The sequence below is a fragment of the Beta vulgaris genome, chromosome 5, assembly GCF_026745355.1.
Source record: "Beta vulgaris subsp. vulgaris cultivar EL10 chromosome 5, EL10.2, whole genome shotgun sequence".
NCBI lineage: Eukaryota > Viridiplantae > Streptophyta > Magnoliopsida > Caryophyllales > Amaranthaceae > Beta > Beta vulgaris.
In genome coordinates, this window is record NC_079206.1 from 11,982,904 (window position 1) to 12,007,215 (window position 24,312).

The 24,312-nt window shown below is 38.4% G+C and overlaps 1 protein-coding gene and 1 non-coding gene across 2 annotated transcripts; both read left to right on the forward strand.

Moving 5' to 3' along the window:
• The first annotated feature begins 9,712 nt into the window (after positions 1-9,712).
• On the forward strand, positions 9,713-9,819 carry LOC125498057 (small nucleolar RNA R71). The gene has a single exon (XR_007274823.1). It is a non-coding gene; the product is annotated as a small nucleolar RNA R71 (small nucleolar RNA).
• A 5,040-nt stretch (positions 9,820-14,859) lies between these two features.
• Positions 14,860-17,879, forward strand: LOC104892812 (protein ECERIFERUM 26). The gene is made up of 2 exons (XM_010678817.4): positions 14,860-15,491; positions 16,845-17,879. Exons 1-2 carry the CDS (start codon positions 15,012-15,014, stop codon positions 17,487-17,489), a joined length of 1,125 nt encoding a protein of 374 aa, XP_010677119.2. The 5' UTR covers positions 14,860-15,011; the 3' UTR covers positions 17,490-17,879.
• The last annotated feature ends 6,433 nt before the right edge of the window (positions 17,880-24,312 follow it).

Genomic DNA, 24,312 nt, shown 5'->3' on the forward strand with positions numbered 1-24,312 from the left:
TCTGTCAAAGGTATTTGGTCTCCATAGTGGCAGATCGCCCATATCATTCAGGAAATCCATACTTCTCTTCGTTCCTTCGTCTCATGGACTATTCGGCACGATTACCGGGAAGCAAACAAAGCAGCAGATATTGCCAACATTGGTCATCTTGTTGATTCCCAATTTTATATAATACTTAGTCAACTCTTCATTGTATTCCTATAAACTATAAGGTTGGAGCTATCCTCATGCGTATAGTCTCCTAACCTGCTTTTCTTTACCTTTATAAAAAAAATATCTTTAGTCATCGCTCTGACCAAAACTAGTTTTAAAATCAAAATAAAAGATGATGGCCCTATTTGGCAAATAGAGTTTAGAATTTAGCTGTTATAGTTTAGAGTTTGCTGTTAGAGCACATTTGACAGCTGATTTGACAAGCTTTTTTTTATAAATGTGTTTGGTAACAATTAACTGATTGCTAAAAACTTATTGCCATTTGTTTGAGTGAATGACATTTATTGGCATTTTAATACATTGTGTGGTAGTATTATTTGAGGCAAAAAAGTCATTGAACATGTTTATTTTCACCTAATCTTAAAGAAAAAGCTTCTATTAGGAACTTTTTTATTTTGAGAGTTTTCATTCCAAAACTCTCCCTAAAACTCTATTTTACAAACACCCCTTTCAAAAACTCTAAAAGTGATCAAAAACTATCTTTTTACTCCATCTCTAATTACCAAATACCCCGACGTTTTAGTAGGACGCCATAACACTCGCCAATTTAAATTATGCATGCTGATGCTAGTGCATTTTGTTTTAACCTAAATATGTGAAACACTCATTAATTAGGTAAGGGAAGTATATATTGCATTTATATTTGAATTGGGTGGGTTGTGGTTCATTATGAATTGCGATTGCCACCCAGACCAAGCATTCAGTGGGCTGCTTGTACTGGTACAACTACTTATACCCCTATTAATTGATCAAGAAGTCTAATGTAACAAGGTCTTTTATTCATAATTTTAAGAAGACCAGCAAGAATTACGGAACTCGTATATACTTTGAGGGCCAAAAGTGAGAATTCGAGACAATGGCAAACAACATGGGGAAAATATCGAAGACTCTTGTGAATTACAACATTCACCCTCAAGAACACTAAGATCCTATTCTTTTAAACTTATTCTGACTGAACTAAATTTATTTTGGTTAAATTGAACTAAACTTATTTTAGCTGAATTAAACTGAATTGCGGTAAACTGAATTGAACTTATTTTGGCTGAACTGAACTGTATTAACAAAATTTTATCAATACTTACTACTATAATAATCGATGATAATCAATAAATATTAAAATAATATTATCAATACTTATTATTATTATTTTATAATAATAAAAAAATAAAAATAAATAATAAGTAATAAATAGTAAATAGTACTACTATTAAAAAGATAAAAAAAATAAAAAATACAAATTCATCGTTATTATAACTATAGTATTAAGAATAATAACAATATTAATAGTAACATTAGATAAGACTGAACTGAACTGAACTTATTTTGGCTGAATTGAAATGAATTGAACTTATTTTGGTTGAACTGAACTTATTTTGGTAGAACTAAACTAAACTGTGTTGAATTAAACTAAAAATAAGTCCAAAGCAACAGGGCATAACTTACCAAGTCTTCCAAGAATACTTGTAGACTTGTGGACTTGTGGACTTGTGGTCTCCCATCATTGTTGTACAACACCAACTATAATCACTAGCCCAAGTAAAACTACTATATAATTATAGTGTCTGATAAGATTCAAAATAACTTTACTCCCAAGAATCCTAACTGTTTCTGTATAGAAACTAGTCAAAAGAGTAATATGTTTAGGGTGAGAGTCAAATCCCGAGTTAGGTTAGAATCCCGAGTCTCGTAGTCTCCAATCCTGCAAAACAAGGAAAAACTGGCCCGGGGGTGTTTCCGGGAAAGCCCCTCCGACGCTCAAGTCAGTTGAGATTGAGGTAGAGAGAGAAAGTAATCCAGCCTAGAGAGAGATGCTCTAGTTTTGTTAGGTGAGAATTGAATACCTTTGTCTGCTGGGACAACCCCTATTTATAGAGGGTGAGACCTGTAATGAATGAGGGCGTTTTATTCGGCTCCAGCTGGTGGAGGATTATGTTCCCTGATGTTAGGGGTATTTTAGTAACTTCATCGTAGATGGGCCGGTCCAAGAAATGGGCCCAAACAATTAGCCCCACACCAAGTAATCGGAGAAAAGATCTTCCATTCTTAGTGCGGTTGATTGTCGGAAAAATAATGCTTGTTCAACGTATACGTTTCCCGAGGAGGGAGGTCTCGTGAATTCCCGAGTAGGGACTAAGAAATCCCGACAATGATGCTTGTGGGGGCTATGAGATCCCCGAATGGAGCTTGCGGGACGCGGTGCAAAGTGCAGCTGGAGGTCCCGGGTCAGGGGCTAAGAGATACCCGAGGGCAGAGCTGGCGGGATGCGGCACTTGGTGCGGCTGGAAGTCCCGAGTTGGTTGTTCTAAGGAGCGTCTCTCATCAGACCCCGAGAGGGGATCCTGCTTCTGTGAGGCCCGAGAGGCGTTGACATCCGCTCGAATGTGTCGCAACACCTAGGGAAGGGACTCCTGTGGTGTGCTGGTACTCGGGTGCCATGATACTCGGGGGTGTGATGCCGGGCGACAGGTTGAGACCCCGGGCTGTGCCATTGGGAAGCTCTACAAGGTGTTCCGACCCCGAGTTTGTCGGGTGTCCGGACAGTTGTATGCGGGGGCTCGACTAGGAATTGAGGGGTTCTCCTGGATGGGTCCCGAGTTGGTTTGTTGGCTCTCTCGAGGCCATCGAACCCCTTAGACGTATTTTTAACTCAAGCGTCAAGCCCCGTGGATTGACCAAGTAATTAAGGGTACCTAACTCGGGGGCTAATGAGGCTTCCCATGTAATCCCGAGTTGGCCATGAATGAACTTAGCCATTATTTGGCTAAGTATGAGTGAGCCCCTTGGATCGACCAAGTAGGGGTACCCAACTCGGGGCTAATGAGTCTTCCCATGTAATCCCGAGTTGGCCATGAATGAACTTAGCCATTATTTGGCTAAGTATGAGTGAGCCCCATGGATCGACCAAGTAGGGGTACCCAACTCGGGGGGCTAATGAGCCTTCCCATGTAATCCCGAGTTGGCCATGAATGAACTTAGCCATTATTTGGCTAAGTATGAGGTTGATTTGTTTTGCACCTAGCTATTTTCGCTAAGTGATAGCCTGATAGGGTACTCCTGGCATGGTCGAGGAGGTACCACGAAGTGTATGCTCGACTCGGGGGGTTAATGAGCTCCATGTTTCTCGATGAGGTTTCACGACGCTACTCGAATCCCTAGTAGGTCCAATTATCGATACTTAGCCGTTTTTCGGGTAAGTTAATAGGACGCTCCTCTTATCACCGAGGAGGTGCCGATGGATGAGTTTCTCGACTCGGGGGGCTAATGATCCCCATGTTTCCCGAGGAGGTTGATTTGTTTGCACTTAGCTTTTTAGCTAAGTAATAAGTGATAGGGTACTCCTAGCATGGCCGAGGAGGTACCACGAGATGGATGCTCGACTCGGGGGGATAATGATCCCCATGTTTCCCGAGGAGGTTCATTTGTTTGCACTTAGCCATTTTTGCCAAGTGATAGGGTACTCCTGGCATGGCCGAGGAGGTACCGCGAGATGTATGCTCGGCTCGGGGGGGATAATGAGCCCCATGTTTCCCGAGGAGGTTGATTTGTTTGCACTTAGCTATTTTTGCTAAGTGATAGGGTACTCTTGGCATGGCCGAGGAGGTACCGCGAGATGTATACTCGACTCGGGGAGGGATAATGAGCCTCATGTTTCCCGAGGAGGTTGATTTGTTTGCACTTAGCTATTTTTGCCAAGTGATAGGGTACTCCTGGCATGGCCGAGGAGGTACCGCGAGATGTATGCTCGACTCGGGGGGGGGGGATAATGATCCCCATGTTTCTCGAGGAGGTTGATTTGTTTGCACTTAGCTATTTTTGCTAAGTGATAGGGTACTCTTGGCATGGCTGAGGAGGTACCGCGAGATGTATGCTCGACTCGGGGAGGGATAATGAGCCTCATGTTTCCCGAGGAGGTTGATTTGTTTGCACTTAGCTATTTTTGCTAAGTGATAGGGTACTCCTGGCATGGCCAAGGAGGTACCGCGAGATGTATGCTCGACTCGGGGGGGGGGGATAATGAGCCCCATGTTTCCCGAGGAAGTTGATTTGTTTGCACTTAGCTATTTTTGCTAAGTGATAGGGTACTCCTGGCATGGCCGAGGAGGTACCGCGAGATGTATGCTCGACTCGGGGGGGATAATGACCCCCTTGTTTCCTGAGGAGGTTCATTTGTTCAGACAATGACTCTCAGTCGGGGAGCTCCTCCCCATGCTATTAGAGAAGTTCTTGACTCGGGGGGATGACCAACACCATCACCCCTCTATCGAATGCATTTATTGGACCAGCTGATGGGTTCAAGCAATTAGCCCCACGCTGGACGAACGGATAGGGTAGCCTCATTCCTTCCAGAAGCGATCGTCTAGCGGAGCCTGAAAAAGATTCCTGGTCTGGAGCACCATATCGGTCCCGGGAGGGGGGGGGGGGGGGAGGGTTCGAGATGTCGCCTTCTTTCTAGGTGCTCTGATGATCCCTAGTTGGGTGTTAAGTGATGTCTTTTAAAATATACCGCAAGTGCACGGTGTCTGTTTAGCAGAAACTGGCAAATACGGGTCGATCCACAGGGAGAGGAGTTCTACAGATTTGTGTCAATTATCTAACTATTTGAGAGAGTAAATGATTGATTAATTAATAACTAAACTAAAAATACTAGAACGCAGAAAAATGGAGATTTATCAAATAATTAAAAGCCTAGGGCAATCGATCGGTCCACCATGCTTATACCAGTTTAATCAATATAATATAGTTCAACAACACTTGGATTGAGGTTCAAATAATGAAGTATTTCGTTAATCCTTGGTCAGGCATTAACAACTCCTAGATTAACATATGCCAGTACGGTCGCTCAACATAATCAAATCTACCTATTGTAATAAGCCTCTAATGAATATGATCTTTCGATTCTAATTCTTATTAGCTAAACATAACTCATGATATTGCGCAATTACATGAATTAAACAAGTATAACAAATCAATAGGAATTATTCTAATTCAATCCAATTATTGAAGAACATCAAATCACAATCAAAAAGGTATAAACATGGCTTCCCTCTCTAAACCCTAGAAATAGACTACTCACTCATGATGATATTGAAAACGAATAAACATAATCAAAGTAAAAGAATTCATGAAATTAAACTAAGTAGAGAAGAATACCAAATATTGAAGAACGATGGAAAAGGAAATCGACGATCTATATAATCTTCCAATGTAAAAGTTCAACAAAAGTAGAGAGAATAAACTAAGTGTTTGCCCTAAAAAACGTAGAAAATAAGATAGGTTTAACGAAAATACAAAAACCTATTTATACTATTACAAAACCGGCTAAAAAATCCGAAAAAACGCATCCCGAGAAGTCCGCCCGGTCGACCGGGCGAAATCCGCCCGGTCGGGCGACGGTGATCAGAAATTTACGACAAAAAAGCAAATCCGCCCGGTCGACCGGGCGAACCCGCCCGTCGGGCGCGTAGCGAAATTTTCCCATTTGGTCGCCCGGTTGACCGGGCTAACATTCCTTGAATTTTGGTGAAAAAATAATTTCGCCCGGTCGGGCAAAACCGCCCGGTCGACCGGGCGGAGAAACAGTGATTTTTGCGTCAACTTGTGAAGGCTGTATCTCTCAAACCAGATGTCGGATTGGGGCGTGTGACCTATCATTGGAAAGCCCTTGAAGTCTAGTTTCCAACCCAATTGGAATTTTGTGATTATCAATTGTATATCAAAAGTTATGGCCAAAATACTGAACAGGTGTCAGTTTTTACACTTCGTTCGCTAACTCTTTGCTTCATTCTAACTCGAAATTGTCCCGAATGGATGCATTGTGATCCTTGAGCAATATATCTTCATCTTCAATGATTGATAAGCTTGATCTTAGGTAATCATAATCAATTTGCATCAAAGTAACCTGAAAATGAACAAAACACGCAAACGGGGAGTAGTAGAGCACAACTTACGTAATTCATTCCATTATGCACCTAAATGCTCTAAAAGGAGTTCTAAATGCAATCAAAATGCATCTAAATGCTATATTATATGTGACATATCAAACTCCCCCAAGTTAAACCTTTGCTTGTCCTCAAGCAAATAAGACATGAACATGAATATGATTGCTTCACCCCTTTATATATGAAAACAGAGATAAAAATATTTTGTAAAGCTCATAAATCATTCAAGTAGGCACAATTCAAGTTCAACTGTTCAGATTACTCTATTTACCAATCGCCCAAATAAGCAGTCAAATGCGGCTGCCTTATATGACATCAAATCTCGAAAAGGCACTCACTGGGGTGTCACTCCTCTCAACATTTTTGTGGCAGGCAAAAGATGTGCCCGATCACTCACCATCCCAACCATAATAACCCTTCCCACTCACACTCTCATGTGTTTAGAAAGGTGATAATGTCACTCAACCTAATCATGTCGACTCAAGTAGCGAACGTACTCTTTAACCTTGACAAACTGACCACATCAATCCATAGACAATGTAAGCGCAAGCTCAAGAGGACTTTTTCAGGGTTGTAATGAGGTTAGGTATGGGTATGGATTATGTATGGGAAATGTGGTGGAAAAACCAAGAATAGGGGAGCACAAGTTACTAGAAGTATCAACCTGAATATAGCCAATAACAGTGTCCCAATTCTATAAATCAAAAAATTTCAATAAACTCATCCTTGAAGCAGTGTGATGAATTTTTTTTTCTTTGCAAGCACTTGTAAAAGAAAGAATTTTTGACTTTTTGTTCGTTTCTTCTTTTTCAATCTTTCTTTTTCTTTCTCTTTGCATTTTTTTCAATCCCATAATCACATGTATTTCATTTTGCTCATTCTTTTCTTTTTCTCACTTTTGTACCTTAATACAATCATCTCCATCCAAAGTAACTCATAAAAATATCTCAGATACTAACTCAAACATATGCTCCCCCAAGCTAGGCTTGGGATTAATATCAAAATAAGGGCCATGGGCATGTAATGAGGTTTAGTAACCTGAAATAGTCATTAGGCTCAGCGGGGCTAAGGAGGATAAAAGTATATCACAAAAATCACTTTAAGGCTCAAAAAGCAGACAAAAGAACGCCTCTATCACAACAATTGCCACAAGCATCAGATATCAATGCGTACGATGTCAAAGTCAAGATCAGTCAGCTAATGAGGAACTAACACACAAGAAAACAGAATGGATATAGAAATGAATCCATTGGCAAGAATGAATCCTCACAGTCTAACCAATTCAAGTATGCAGTCAAGATAAGCGCTTTATTATCAAAACTCATTGAGGGTCAAGGCATTTAGAGTTCACATTCCAGCATCACAATCTCAAGTGCCCAACTATCCAGATAAAGAGCCCAAATATACTTTCAAAGAACATCATGGGGCACAGGGAAGCAATCACACAATCCAGTCAAATCGTATTTTGTTGTTTTTTCAGCAATATTTGTTTTTTTTTTTTTTGTTGAAAGCAAATAAATCTGGCCTAAGAAAGCAAAAATCTACACTAAAAGGTAGTAAAAGAGAGAAAATACATACAAAAATCCTCCCCCAAGCTGAACGTGGCAATGTCCTCAGTGCCGCAAGATGAACTATAGGACTATGCTTAGAGGAAAAATTAACGTTAGTACGCTCCTGCTCTCTCACTCTCTAAAAGGGAAAAAATGAAAAAAATAATAAGAAAAAAAAACTACGGGTTGCCTCCCGCTTAGCGCTGGTTTATAAAGGTCCCGCACGACCATATTACCTCCTCAATCTCAAATCGGAGGGGCTTGGCAATGAGTGCCCCCTCATCAAACATTTTCCTCCTGCAGCAATTTGCTCAAGCATAGGAGACTTAACAGCATTGGTTAGTTTAAAAGTGACATTATCATCACCAACACTCAAAGTTAAAGACCCAGACTTGACATCTATAACAGCACCAGCTGTACACAAAAACGGCCTACCAAGAATAATAGGAATTTGGGCATCCTCCTCCATATCAAGCACCACAAAATCAACAGGAATATAAAACTTTCCCACCCTAACAGGGACGTCTTCTAAAACACCTAGAGGGTATTTTATAGAACGATCGGCCATTTGCAAAGTAATTTGAGTGCACTTAAGTGCTCCCATATTCAGTTTCTTATAAACAGATAAAGGCATGACAGACACAGAAGCACCTAAATCACACAATGCCTTATCTATAAATAACGCACCTACATGGCAAGGGATGGAAAAACTACCAGGATCCTTCAACTTAGGGGGGTTCATTTTGTAAAAGCACTACACTCTTCAGTTAGAGCGACTCGATCTACCCACCAAAGTCTTTCTTTTTAGTAATCATGTCTTTCAAAAACTTAGCATAAACAGGCACTTGAGAAATAAGTTCAGTAAAAGGAATTGTTACCTCAAGGTTCTTGACCATAGTCAAGAACTTACCAAGTTGTTGATCGACCTTCGACTTCTGCATCCTATGGGGAAAAGGTAGCCTTGGTGTAATAGGCGTTTCAGAAACCTTTTCCCTCCGCTTTCCTGTCTGATCTTCCTTAGCTAGTTCGACCTCAGACATCGAATCTCTTCTCCGCTTCTTCCTCTACCACTCTTTCTCCTTGCTAGGAGCATCATCATCAATGGGCATGGGAGGAGCATCATAAACAGTGCCGACGAAGTGTAACGGCATTGACAGTCTCCTTTGGGATGGGTTGTCCCGGCAGATGACCTGGTTGCCTCTGTGCATTATTTTCCGCCACCTGAGCAAGTTGAGTCTCCAAATGCTTGGTGGTGTTCTTCAGCTCCTTGATGCTCTCCTCATGATTTTTCTGCATAGAAACCATCATTTTCATTAGATCAGACATAGTAGGCTCTTGAGAGCTGGTATTATGAGGAGTTTGCTGCTGATAGCCTTGGGGTGAAGGCCTATTGAAACCAGGAGGGGGGTTTTGAGGAGCCCCTTGATAATATGGTTGTCTAGCAGCATGTTGTGGTGGGTTTTGATGTGGTGGTTGGTAGGAAGATTGTGGTGGAGGTTGAGGATTTTGAACATTGTTGTTCTTGTAGGAAAAATTAGGATGTTCTCTCCAACCTGGGTTGTGTGTGTTAGAGTATGGGTTGTGTGGAGGTCTTTGCTGAAAAAATTTGCATGCGCCATTTGATTCGGATCAGGTTGATTGTAGCAACAATCATGACCAAAGTGGCCTTGAACACCACACACTTCACAAAAGGAAGAAGTAATAGGAGCCATGGAAGACATTGCATTAATACTCATAGGAGGAATACTAGACTGCAAAGATTTCAGTGAGTCCATCTTCATGCTCAACTGGGCTACTTGTGAAGACAACAAGGCATATGCATCAACATCCAACTTTTTCTTTGTAATAGTCCTGGAAGAACTATGATCATTCTCTGCTAAGTTGGCCAGAAAATTATACCCTTCATCCACCTCCTTATCTAAGAAGACTCCCCCTGCAGATGAATCAACTGTACTCTTGATATGGGGTTGTAGACCATTGTAGAATGCTTGGGTGATGAACCACTTATCCAGATTGTGGTGTGGGCATTCTCTCTGCAGATCCTTGAATCTATTCCATGCTTCCTTCAGTGTTTCATCGGGTTCTTGTTGGAAGGTGGCAAGCTTGTGTCTTATTTCTGCAGTTTTGGTGGGAGGGTAGTACTCTTTCAGGAATGCTTCAGATATAGCACTCCACTCAGTTTCATTAACATCATTCAGCCACTTCTGTGCCTTGTCCTTTAGTGAAAATTCAAAGACCATGACCTTCAACTGATCAGGAGTGACCCCTTGGTGCTTAACGGTACGACAAAGCTGTTGAAACCGTTGTAAATGATTTGCAGGGTCTTCAGATGGATGGCCACCAAACTGATTCTGCTGGATCATGTTGATGAGGCCAGGCTTGATTTCGAAGTTGACTGCTTGTATATCAGGCATAGTAGGGCCTGTGGGAACATTGCCAGGAGAAGGTACCCCATAAGATTTCAGCTTAGGAGGCATAATTGGTTCAGTTGGTTCTTCCGTGGCTTTTTTCTGATTAGCAGACTGCTTTTTCTTCTTTTGTGTCTTCTTGAGCTGCCGGATGGTTTTCTCAAGATCAGGATCAGTCTGAACTGGAGAACCTGTTCTTTTAGACCTGGGCATAAAAGAAACAAAGAAAAATGTGCAGTGAGATGGCCTCAATTGGAACTTGAAGTTCCAATGAGACAGCAGAAATAGTCAAATAATTAATCAGAACTATAGAAACTAGCCGTCTCCCCGGCAACGGCGCCAAAAACTTGATGTGTTTTAAAATATACCGCAAGTGCACGGTGTCTGTTTAGCAGAAACTGGCAAATACGGGTCGATCCACAGGGAGAGGAGTTCTACAGAATTTGTGTCAATTATCTAACTATTTGAGAGAGTAAATAATTGATAATTAATAACTAAACTAAAATAAACTAGAACGCAGAAAAATGGAATTTATCAAATAATTAAAAGCCTAGGGCAATCGATCGGTCCACCATGCTTATACCAGTTTAATCAATATAATATAGTTCAACAACACTTGGATTGAGTTCAAATAAATGAAGTATTGTTAATCCTTGGTCAGGCATTAACAACTCCTAGATTAACATATGCCAGTACGGTCGCTCAACATAATCAAATCTACCTATTGTAATAAGCCTCTAATGAATATGATCTTTCGATTCTAATTCTTATTAGCTAAACATAACTCATGATATTGCGCAATTACATGAATTAAACAAGTATAACAAATCAATAGGAATTATTCTAATTCAATCCAATTATTGAAGAACATCAAATCACAATCAAAAAGGTATAAACATGGCTTCCCTCTCTAAACCCTAGAAATAGACTACTCACTCATGATGATATTGAAAAGATAAACATAATCAAAGTAAAAGAATTCATGAAATTAAACTAAGTAGAGAAGAATACCAAAATTGAAGAACGATGGAAAAGGAAATCGACGATCTATATAATCTTCCAATGTAAAAGTTCAACAAAAGTAGAGAGAATAAACTAAGTGTTTTGCCCTAAAAAACGTAGAAAATAAGATAGGTTTAACGAAAATACTAAAAACCTATTTATACTAATTACAAAACCGGCTAAAAAACCCGAAAAATCGCGTCCTGAGAGTCCGCTCGACCGGGCGAAATCCGCCGGTCGGGCGACGGTGATCAGAAATTTACGACAAAAAAGCAAATCCGCCCGGTCGACCGGGCAACCCCAGTCGGGCGCGTAAGCAAATTTTCCCATTTGGTCGCCCGGTTGACCGGGCTAACATTCCTTGAATTTTGGTGAAAAAATAATTTCGCCCGGTCGGGCAAAACCGCCCGGTCGACCGGGCGGAGAAACAGTGATTTTTGCGTCAACTTGTGAAGGCATACTCTCAAACCAGATGTCTGATGGGGCGTGTGACCTATCATTGGAAAGCCCTTGAAGTCTAGTTTCCAACCCAATTGGAATTTTGTGATTATCAATTGTATATCAAAAGTTATGGCCAAAATACTGAACAGGTGTCAGTTTTTACACTTCGTTCGCTAACTCTTTGCTTCATTCTAACTCGAAATTGTCCCGAATGGATGCATTGTGATCCTTGAGCAATATATTTTCATCTTCAATGATTGATAAGCTTGATCTTAGGTAATCATAATCAATTTGCATCAAAGTAACCTGAAAATGAACAAAACACGCAAACGGGGAGTAGTAGAGCACAACTTACGTAATTCATTCCATTATGCACCTAAATGCTCTAAAAGGAGTTCTAAATGCAATCAAAATGCATCTAAATGCTATATATATATGTGACATATCATTAAGCCCCCCGGGCAAGGCCGGGAAGGATAATGCACCAGCTCGGGGGCCAATAAGCTCCCCATAGTAACCCCGAGTTGGGTGTTGAGATACTTAGCCAAATTTAGGCTAAGTGTTGAGCCCCCTGTCGAGGTCGAGAAGGGTAGTGCACCAACTCGGGGGTCAATGAGACCTCCATGATGATCCCGAGTCGGGTGTTGAGATACTTAGCAAAATTTAGGCTAATTGTTGAGCCCCTTGTTGAGGTCGAGAAGGATAGTGCACCAACTCGGGGGGCCAATGAGACCACCATAGTAACCCCGAGTTGGGTGTTGAGATACTTCAAGCTGCCCGAGGAGGTCTCTTTCGTTCGAACGACGCTACTCGGATGACGAGTAGGTCCTAATAATCGATACTTAGCCATTTTTTGGCTAAGCTGGTTGGGCACTCCTCTCACGACCGAGGGGGTGCCATTGGAGAAATTCTCGACTCGGGAGGCTAATGAGCCTCAACTTCCCGAGGAGGTCTTTTTTTGCCCGGAACGCCGCTACTCGGATGTCAAGTAGGGCACAATAAATGATACTTAGCCCTTTTTGGATAAGTTGGTTCAGCTTCTGATTAATGAGCGTTCACATTATGATGTTTGTTGGTGGACTCCCGGGAGGGAGCCTCTCCTTTTGCTTCCTTAATTTCTCGCCGATAGGCTTATGTGCCACCGGCTCGACATTGAAGTGTCGAGTGATGGGCAATTCGTGATGATATCTAGGAAGAATCCTGAGCACCTGTTGAGGGCCCGAGTTGCATCTTTCTTATTTGTGCTTGTTGGATCTGAGAGGGGTCCCTTCATATTTTCAACGAAGATTTGTGATGTGAAATACCTTCTCGGTCCTTTTCTTCCCGAGCATCCTCCTTTCCGCTAGTGGAGGCGGGTGGATTTAGAGGAAATTAGCTCCAGAGTTGAGGCTGTTCTGCTTATCCCGAGAGGTAGATCACTCATCCTCCTAATGAGCTGGCTCTTCCCGAGCGTCCTGTTTTGCTTTGTGCCTGCGGTTTTCCTCGATGATGTGCCTGACATTTGAAATCTGGGTCCTTGGAGAGTTGGCCTGTCGGGACCTTTCTCCCCTCACTCGCTGCTCGTCCCGGTTAGGAACGTGAGTTTGGGGATCCTCCCTGCCTCGAGACTTTCCCCGAGTCAACTCTCTGTTTCCCCCTTGATTGAACTGAGGGATCCCGGCTACGAGTTCCTGCAGACTCCTTTGCATGTTATCATTCAGCTGTCGGGCTATCCTTTCAATGTTGGCCATGGTAATTGGGACTGGGTCGTCCCGTGGTGCAGAGAGCTCGAATCGCGGGGGGCTGATCCCTCGTCGTCTAAGGCTAGGGATTCGACCAAGACATGTTGTTGAGATTGGAGGGGTGTGGGCTGGCGAGACAGTGAGCCTTGGGAGTTTTTCCTTCGGGGTGCCATGTTGCTCTCGGTACGTGACTTTGAGATGTAGTGTCCCCACAGACGGCGCCAAACTGTTTCTGCCTAGAAACTAGTCGAAAGAGTAATATGTTTAGGGTGAGAGTCAAATCCCGAGTTAGGTTAGAATCTCGAGTCTCGTAGTCTCCAATCCTGCAAAACAAGGAAAAACTGGCCCGGGGTGTTTCCGGGAAAGCCCCTCCGACGCTCAAGTCAATTGAGATTGAGGTAGAGAGAGAAAGTAATCCAGTCTAGAGAGAGATGCTCTGGTTTTGTTAGGTGAGAATTGAATACCTTTGTCTGCTGGGACAACCCCTATTTATAGAGGGTGAGACCTGTAATGAATGAGGGCATTTTAGTCGGCTCCAGCTGGTGGAGGATTATGTTCCCTGATGTTAGGGGTATTTTAGTAACTTCATCGTAGATGGGCCGGTCCAAGAAATGGGCCCAAACACTAACATACATGAAATAAAGAATCTCGGTCGCAAACTAGCAATAAACATTAAATTGTCGAAACTCCGCCAAGATATGATCGACATTAGGGGTGAGGAAAAAAACTGGATACCCGATTCCAGATCCAGAACCGGTTGGACTTGGTGGGTTCGAAATTTGAACTTGTCTCATTGGGATTGGGTATGGGTCCTAATCTGAGAACCCAATTGCAAGTAGTTTCATTACTGGGTAGTAAAATTTTAGATCCGATATCCACCGGGTACCCGGTAAATCTAGATACTTGATAAAACCAGATTTCGGACTAAGTACCTAGTGGAATTTTTTTTATGTATGATGAATAATTTAGTCTTAAAACTTATTAGTTTGTCAATGGAAATGTAGCCGAAATTATATCAAGGGATACTAATACATCTATATGTTATGCTTCTTATTTTAGTCTTTGTTAAGCTTAACAATAAAACAATTTAGCTTCTAAATGCAATTGGGTACTGGATACCCAGTACTAAAATCGGTTCCTACTTATTACAAGACCAATTCTAGAAAGTCACCTCCCGTCAAAATCGAAATTACATCACACTTCCAGATAACCGGGTACCGGGTGTTGGAACTGGTCCCAACTGATTCCAAGACCAATTCTAAAAAATGAGGACCTGGTCCAACCAATTCTAATTCCAGTTACAAAATCTCATGTAACTTGCAATATAATAATGTTAAGATATCATGGTAAAAGTTTGCAAATTTTGAGCTTAAAATTGCAAGTGTCGCGATCTTTCTATAATGGAGCTCAAATTGATAGTGAATTGAGAGTGGTTGGAATAACTATTATAGAGGTAGATGTTCCCAAATTGATTGAAAGTGGTCGCAATCTTTCCAACTATATCTGCAAGTGTCACAAATTATTAGAAAGACGATATATAGTAATATAGAGGTAGATGTTCAGTAACTCCAACTACATTTCAAAAATCGCGACGCAAAAGTTATTTTTGAAATGTAGTTGGAATTACTGAACATCTACCTCTATATTACTATATATAGTCCTTCTAATAAGTTCCCAGAATGCATCAAGCTAGCTTACAGTATAGTAAGAGTTCAGCTTATTCTTAGTTACACAAAAATGGCCAAGTCCTTGAAACTAAACACCAACATCATTGAATGTGTTTACAGTACAACAACAAGGGAAATGACAGAGCCACGAGTATCATACAAGATTTCATTCCCTGACAGTCAATCATTGAACAACAACAATGATCATACTAATAAGAATTTGCAAAATCGGATGCATATAATACTCTGCTACAAGAAACAAAGTAGTAATGAAGATTCTGGGTTACATGTTGGAGGATGGATCAAGCAATCCTTAGGCAATGCGTTAATGGAGCACCCGATTGCAGCGGGACGAATTCGAAGATCTGAAAATGGAGGATTAGAGATTTTATCTAATGATAGTGGAGTAAGATGTGTTGAAGCTCGAGTTTCATTGAGTTTGATAGAGTTTCTTCAGTCTGAGGAGAAGAATGATGTTGAGACTAAGCTTGTTTATTGGAATCATGTTGATGAAACCAATCCTTTGTTCTCTCCACTCTTCTATGTTCAGGTAAATTCATACTCTTAACTGAGGTCTTAGTTAAATTACTGAATATATACTTCATCGAGTGTAGGTATTTTACTCTCTTTATCTCCTTAATGTTTTTCGCCACTTTTGAGATTCATATGTTTCTTAAAATTCTTACTACTTAACTCCATTTTTCACAAAACATTTTTACTCTCCTTCCCATCATACGAGTCCACTTGGTCTATTAATAGTCATAAGGACCCACTTTCAATCGCAAAGGCTACATATATACTAATTACTAAGTGTATGTGTTATTACTAAAATGTATATTGCTACTAAAAATATTACAATTAGAATGTTTCGACAGATAATTTTATTTTTAATGATTTTTTTTTTATCTTAGTTTAAAAAATATGTTTTATGGAATTTTCTTTGTTTAGATTTGTACGAATTCTTTGTTTAAAACTAAAAAAAATTGTATTTTTTTTTCAGATTATTCATATATTAGTTTCATCTTATTCATATTCACCATTTTTCTACTATTGATTTCTACTAAATTTTCCTGTTTTTTCAATTATTTAATTTGTTTGTAGAAAAATAATGTTATATTTTCATCCCTACCATGTAACAAAATTCAATTCGAAATATAGTATTTCAATCGTCTATGTATTACGTAAATTCAAATATCGTCGAATAACAAAACAGGTTCAAATTAAATGATTATATGTTTGTAATTTTTTTAATAATAGTATACATTTTAGTAGTAACATATATAAAAGGTGTATATGTGGCCTACATATATCGAGTGTATGTGTAATTGTGTATCATCCCTCCACTTTCAATACACTATCATTTCTCTTGCCATTAGCATTGTAATAAATGTAAATGATCTTGAGAAATAAAAGGAATATACATATAATTCAAATCTCCCCTACTCTCAATTTCTTGTATGATATGATTTTTTATGGAGTTGGTGACAGTGTGACATAAAAGTTGTATTACTTTATAAATGACTCAAAATCTTCAACCAAGATTACTTCTTGGATCAAGGACATAATTTGTAATATGGACTGGATATATACCTTTGTTTGTCTTTTTCAATCACAAGTTCTAGTGACAAACTAATTCATGTAATTTGTGACAAACTACGATCACCATATTACCACATGTTGTACTGATATAATTTTTATATTGATGTACTTTATTTATCATTCATGGAAAAAAATAAGTTAGATTGGTCCTTAGGACAATAATTATGATAGTTTTCTAAACTATCAATATACTTAGTAGTATTAATAGTTCTGACAACAATAATTTTTTTACCATCTTAGTTGGAAATTGGAATGTCATTTTGGTTATTGTATAACATTTTTATCCTCTTTGTTTTGGGTTTAGGTAACCAACTTCCAATGTGGTGGATACTCAATTGGGATAAGCTTTAGCCTTCTCTTGGCAGACCCTTTATTCATGGCAAAGTTCCTCAATAGTTGGGCCAAAATTCATAGAAGTATGGCCAATGAAATTGAAGTTCCAAGAACATCTTTCTTTCACTCTCCTGATTTCAACATGATGGGGTGCTCCTCACTAGAAAGTGCTACTTCTTCTATCTCAAATATTAGTAAGAAAATTCCAAAAACTATGATATTCAATATTTCTACAAGTGAGAAATTAGATTCAAAAGATGAAATGTGCAAGTATTTTGTGCAACTATGCCTAGAGGAGGCAGCTAAGAGCAAGTTTGGTAGCAACATGATCTCCATTTTCACTTTAATTACCAAAGAACCAAATGGGGATGTTAAAGTTGAAAACTTGTCAAAACAAGACATTTCTGAATCACAAAAATGGAAATATGAGCTTAGTTCTCTAACTTGGGAAGATTTGGGAATCAATGAGGTTGTTTTTCATAAGGGAATTGAACTAGTTGATGCTTCATATTGGATTGCTTCTGATGCCCTTGAAGGAATGGTCTTGGTTGTAATTTCATTACTTGGTGAGGGTAAGTCTGGTTTTAAGATTTACATCACCGTATCAAGTGATTAAATCTTGGGTAACATATTGAAATAAAGCTAAATGGAGATTTTGTTGTCCACTAAATAGAGAGGAATTGTTGTTAGGCTACAACATGTGATTTTATCAATATTTTCCTCCTCACATCTTCAATAGCGAACATTAAATAGCTTTATATATGTTAAACCCTCTTGAAAAGAAAGGTCATTTGTATATCTCTTAGCCCCACATAGATTTTCTATTTAATTTATTCCGATGTTCATTCCTAGTTATGTAATGATCTCTCTACTTATCTCCTCAAATTAGGCTAGCTTGAAAGTTTAACATGCTATAAGCCTATAATTTAAGACATAGAAGTATGTTATTATGGCATTACTACATATAAAGGTTCAAAGAAAAGGAATCATAGATTAAATATGAAAGGCAACTATTGTAATATATATTTTTATTTTCAAACAATAATGCTTGTTGCTCAAATATATTTGTTGATCAAAAGTTAGGAACCCTTTCTTCTTGATTCCCTTCTTGATGCATCGTAACGTGTAAGTACTTGAGAAGCATAACTTGAATATTAGGATATATGGATACTATATGCTAGATTTGGAGAAACTCCGTAATTGGAGTGATGATCATTGATCAATATTTATAGTTTACAACATAAGAATAGTCTTAGTCATATTAAGAAACCTATCCATTGTAGAATTTTAGGAATAAAATATATCCTAAAGTATATTATATTCTACCATATCCCCACAGTTGGAGGGAGATGAGGGCGAACACTGACACTGGACTTGAACACCAAAAGTAACTGCCACAAAAGACATTTAGTGAAGATGTCAGCAAACTGATATCTAGCTAGCTAGTAGGAACATGCAAAACCCGTACCCGGCCCGACCCAACACAAACTGATATCTAGCTAGCTAGTAGGAACATGTAATGATCTCTCTACTTATCTCCTCAAATTAGGCTAGCTTGAAAGTTTCACATGCTATAAGCCTATAATTTAAGACATAGAAGTATGTTATTATGGCATTACTACATATAAAGGTTCAAAGAAAGGAATCATAGATTAAATATGAAAGGCAACTATTGTAATATATATTTTTATTTTCAAACAATAATGCTTGTTGCTCAAATATATTTGTTGATCAAAAGTTAGGAAACCTTTCTTCTTGATTCCCTTCTTGATGCATCGTAACGTGTAAGTACTTGAGAAGCATAACTTGAATATTAGGATATATGGATACTATATGCTAGATTTGGAGAAACTCCGTAATTGGAGTGATGATCATTGATCAATATTTATAGTTTACAACATAAGAATAGTCCTAGTCAAATTAAGAAACCTAATCATTGTAGAATTCTAGGAATAAAATATATCCTAAAGTATATTATATACTACCATATCCCCACAGTTGGAGGGGGAGGAGGGCGAACACTGACACTGGACTTGAACACCAAAAGTAACTGCCACAAAAGACATTTAGTGAAGATGTCAGCAAACTAATATCTAGCTAGCTAGTAGGAACATGCAAAACCCATACCCGACCCAACACAACCTTTTCCAGAACATAATTAATATTCATCTCAACATGTTTGGTGCGTTGATGTTGAACTAGGTTACGAGATAAATAAATAGCGCTGACATTATAACAATAAACAATATTAGCCTCTGGAGAGGGCAACGTAACTCGAAAAGAAGATTACATAACCAACAAGCTTCCACGACATCATTTGCGACGCTATGATATTCTGACTTGGCACTAGACCCAGAAAGAGTAGGCTGACGCTTACACTGCCAAGAAATTAAGTTATCTCCAAGAAAACAATAATATCCGGAAGTAGAACGATGAGTATCAGGACATCTACCCCAAAGAATTAGTATAAGTAATCAAGCGCAACTAAGTAGTAGGATATAAATGTAAACCATAATCAACGGTTCCTTGAATATAACACAGGATGCATGTTAAAGCATTATAATGAGTCTCTCGGGGATCATGCATAAAAAGGCAAACCTGTTGTACTATATTATCAATATCTGGTCAAGTAAAAATAAGGTTATGCAGAGCACCTACTAAACTGTGATAATAAGTTGAATATGCACTAAGCTTAGAGTTTATGTCAACATGAGTCGCGATAGGCTTACAGGTCCCCACCTGCGAGCTCCAATATTTCCTAAGCATACTTTTTCTATGAAAAAAGCATGTAGGAAGGTGCGCGAGTAACTGAAACACCTAAAAAATAACTGAGTGGCCCCAAATCAAACATAGAAAATTCATATTTCAAGTGAGCAATGATATGGTCCCGCTGAGCATTAGAAGATGTACACAAAATAATATCATCAACATAAAGAATAATATAAGCCATATAGTTACCCTGACGAAAAGTGAATAAAGCGTTGTCACTTTGAACAACACCAAATCCCATCTGAAGAAGAAAATGCTCAAAATGTTGATACCATGCTCGAGGAGCTTGTTTGAGAACATAAGAGTCTTGCGAAGACGACAACCATAATGAGGAAACCATTTATCAACAAAAACGGGAGGGGGGGGGGTGATGCATATACATTGTTTCCTGTAATAAGTCACCATGTGAAAAAGCATTTTTTACATCAAGCCCAAGAATAGACCACTTATGAGCCATAGCTATCCCCAACATTGTACGAATAGTAGTCGGAAGAACAACTATACTAAAAGTCTTATCACAATCCACACCAACCTCCTGAGACCTACCATCACAAACAAGACGAGCTTTGTGCCTTTGAAGGTTACCTTTATCATTTTCTTAGCGAGTATAAATCCACATGAAATTAACAACATTCACCCCCATAGGCGTAGGTACTAATTCTCATGTCCTTGTATTAATCAAAGCACTATATTCATCATGCATCGCTGAATTCCAATTCGGATCAGTCAAAGCTATTTTGTGAGATTTAGGAGTTGGTGAGCGGGAGACAGTAGCTGGGAGCCCATGCATAGGGGGAGGGTTGTACCATGCGTGGGAAGCCTGTTGGGTCCATATAATAGGAGGAGGGGAGAGGTTGGAATTGGGCTCTCATGATCGGGGAACTTGGGGGTTACAAAAGGGGGAAAAAGTAGGGGTGGGCCTGGGTCACGTTGGGAGGGATGTGCACCAGGGCTGGGGGTGTTTTCGGCCTAGGCTACGCACTGGACCAGGTGAAACGCGAGGGGACTGTTATGGGGCGAGGGCCTAGTGAATTTGTGGAGCTAGAGTAGACTGGCAGAAGGGTAAAACGAAGGGCCTGGGCCTGAAATCATTAAGGAAGGAGTAATTAGGAGACGTATAAGGCTTCAAATTCCTAAATGGAAAGGAAGATTTATCAAAAGTAACATGACGAAAGACAATGATTTTATCTATAGCAAGATCAAGACATAGATATCCCTGATGATTTATTGGATGGCTAGCCTAGAAAAACACATGGATTAGAGTGATGAGCTAACTTGTGAGGTGTAATAGTTGTTAAATTGGGAAAGCAAAGACACCCAAAAATCTGAATATGGTCATAAGAGGAGGTTATTTTAAATAATAATTCAGCATAAGGAATATATTCAATGTCTTAGTAGGTAAGAGATTGACAAGATATGTGGCCGTTTGAAGTGATTCTACTTCTACCCAATATTTAGGAGGAATAGAAGCATGGCAAAGGAGTGTACAAGATATGTTATTTAATGTTTTGATCACGCGTTCGACTTTACCATTTTGTCAAGATGTATGAGGGCAAGAGAAATGAAAAATTACTCCATGTTTGACACAAAATAATTTAAAAGAGCTATTATCAAATTCCCGACCGTGATCACATTGCAAAGTTTTTATGAGGCGTTCAAATTGTGTTTGGACATATTGACAAAAAATAAGGAAGTTTTGATAGACCTTAAATTTGATTTTGAGCGGTATAGTCGACACATAATGAGTGAAATCATCTAATAGCACTAATAATATTTATGACCTTGAAAACTACAAATAGGAGAGGGCCATAAAACGTCATGAATAATATCAAAGGCAGAAATAGTAGTACTACATTGCTAAAACGGCAAACGAATATGTTTTCCTACTTGACAAGAATTGCGAAAATCGGAATAAGGCTCCTTATTACAGTTTATTAAATCTCTATACCTAAGAAAGCTTAAAACTTGTTGGATCCTTGATGTCCAAGGTGACTATATCAAGTTGTTGTTGAAGTGTTTGTGAAGGAGTTTGCTGGACATGTAAATGGTGGAGTGGTCACTGGATATAACTTCCCCGAACTATTGCACTTCGCTATTATATTCCTCGTGCGAAGGTCCTTCACAGAACAACCATAAGGATTGAATATAATAGATGCATTATTATCAGTAGTTTATTTGCGGACGAAGATAAGATTTTTGATAATTTGAGGGGCAAATAAGACGTCACGGAGGGCTAAAGGAGGGCGAGGAGTCAGGAGGGATGATTGACCATAACCAAGAACAAGAATGTGATGATCATTACCAACTAAAATATGATTAGGAGTGCTTAAATTAAATAAGGTCATTATTTAACCCAACTTGAATGTTGAACCTTCTCACGATCAAAAATTAAAGGAATACAATTTTTGATATTAGTGACGGAAAGTGCAAGGTGGAATTGGGGTTGGGAGGTTTCGAGTTTTGAGGTGACAGATGGTTGTTCTGTGGAAGTCATGGTGGCGGAAAACTAGGGGAGCATGAAGGAAGGCGCAGAACTAAGAAAAGAATTTTTTTTTGTATAAACCTAATGTTGTGATACCGTGCTAAATTTGAAGGAACTCTGTAATTGAATTGATGACCATCGATCACTATTTATAGTTTAAAACATAAAGATGTCTCAGGCATATAAGAAAACCTATCCATAGTAGATTTTTAAGAACAAAATTTATCCTAAAGTATATTATTCTATCAATATTATACTCTATCACTATCATATATAGATGCAAATCATATTATAAATATTGCTCTAAAATTCTACCTACTAAATTAATTGACATCATTGCATTTTGTACAACAAGGTCAACACCAGTACCCAAATAGGGGTGTTCGAATGATGCAGGTTTTTTCAAAAACATTGCCGCACGTTTTGCATAACTGCATAGAATCCTTTCTAATAATTTGCTCATAGACAACCAAAAAAGGAGCTCATATACGTTGAATTTTGAAATAGTCTATAGGAGCAACACCAAATTGTGTGATTGCTAATTAAAAGAGTCACCAGGCACATATACTGATATACATTGCGCATTATATGTTATATTTTCTCTATCAAAATCATGACCATAGATAGATAGTATTACTTTAAAAAAGTTTTATAGAGGATCCAATGTATTTCTTTCATGGTTAGCATTAAATATCCAAAAGTTTGGACTCCACATTACCACTTCAATATAACTACTTATCGTGAAGATTTTACTATGGTCCTAGGACTCTGGTGCACGTGGTGAATTTACTTGAGCAAATGTTATATTTCAACAGTTGTTCATTTCAAACATATTTTTAGGCAAAAAATATGTTTGATTTTCCATGAAAATCTAACTATCATCGATAAGTAAATGTTCGTTATAATTTTATTTTTCAGTGAAAAATATGTTCAGCAAATGTTCTATTTCAACAAATGTTTGTTTAAAATTGATATTTCGGCGAAATATTTGTTCTTCTTTTTCCGTAAAAATATGTTCTATATTTGATGAGCAAATATTCTATTCAAGTAATGTTCATTTTTAAGCGTAATTTGCAAGGATCATATGTTTTGCTTTCAATCAGCAAATGTTCTATATAAGTCTTATACTCGAAACTTATTAGTTTAAATTTAGTACATGTTACATTTATATGCTTGAACATTTGATTGAATATAATGAAAGAAAAATATATGAATTATACTTGGTTGTATTGAAGAACAAAAATGTATAGTATAAGTTCATTATCTAAATTTAAAAATAATTTTCACTTGTTCCTTGTACTTTGTTTTTATGTTTATATAGTTTTAGGTTTATTCCCTTGTAAAATTAATATTTCACTTAATTCAACAATAAAATATTTATTTTTGTAATTGAATTCTTTTACAAATTGTTCATTTTCTTAAGTGAAAACTTCTAATGTTCCGCTTCAACATTAAAATGTTCGTTTTCGTTTTTGTAAATGTTTAATTTTGTATTATGGAAGCACGGTTCTCATTGTGCTCCTGTGAGCACAATACACGAATTATAGTTATGGTAGTGCACAATTTTATTGTAGTATTGAACTCTTATATATATATATATATATGGGTAGCGTATGATGTGTTTTTTTTTTTTTACCGTTTCATGCTTTAAAAAATTTACTTTTGCGTTTTATAACTCAACTTTTTTCCCTTTTAAGCTGAAAATAGATGGGCAAGAGCCTTATTCTATCTCGTCGCGCAATACCTCCTTAATAAACAAGCCACCCCATGGGGTGTAAGCGGACCGTCTAAAGTCCAGAGTTCAATTCAGTCCAGTCCAAACTTGTCAGACTGAAAAATTTTTGGACTGGACTCGGACTCAAACTTTTGAGTCCAAATATTTTCGGACTGGATTTGAACTCATTCCTTTGGAGTCCAATAAGTTCAATCAAGTCCAAATATATATATATATATATATATATATATATATATATATATATATATAATATATATAATATATATATATGGGTAGGATCCGCTGAAAACATTTCTTAGTCTGAAAACTGAAAACGGGGTAACTTTTACCACTTTTAGGGTAACTTTATATACTTTAGGGGTAACTTTTGCCTATTTTAGGGTAACTTCATTATATTAAGGATAAATTTATATATTTCAAGGGCAACTTTATATATGATAAGGGGTAACTTTT

Bases quoted from the DNA above. Each gene is read 5' to 3' on its own strand.
- LOC104892812 (XM_010678817.4), top strand. From the start codon at position 15,012: ATGGCCAAGTCCTTGAAACTAAACACCAACATCATTGAATGTGTTTAC. The intron at 15,492-16,844 runs GTAAATTCATAC...TTTTGGGTTTAG, and splicing joins CTCCACTCTTCTATGTTCAG to GTAACCAACTTCCAATGTGG.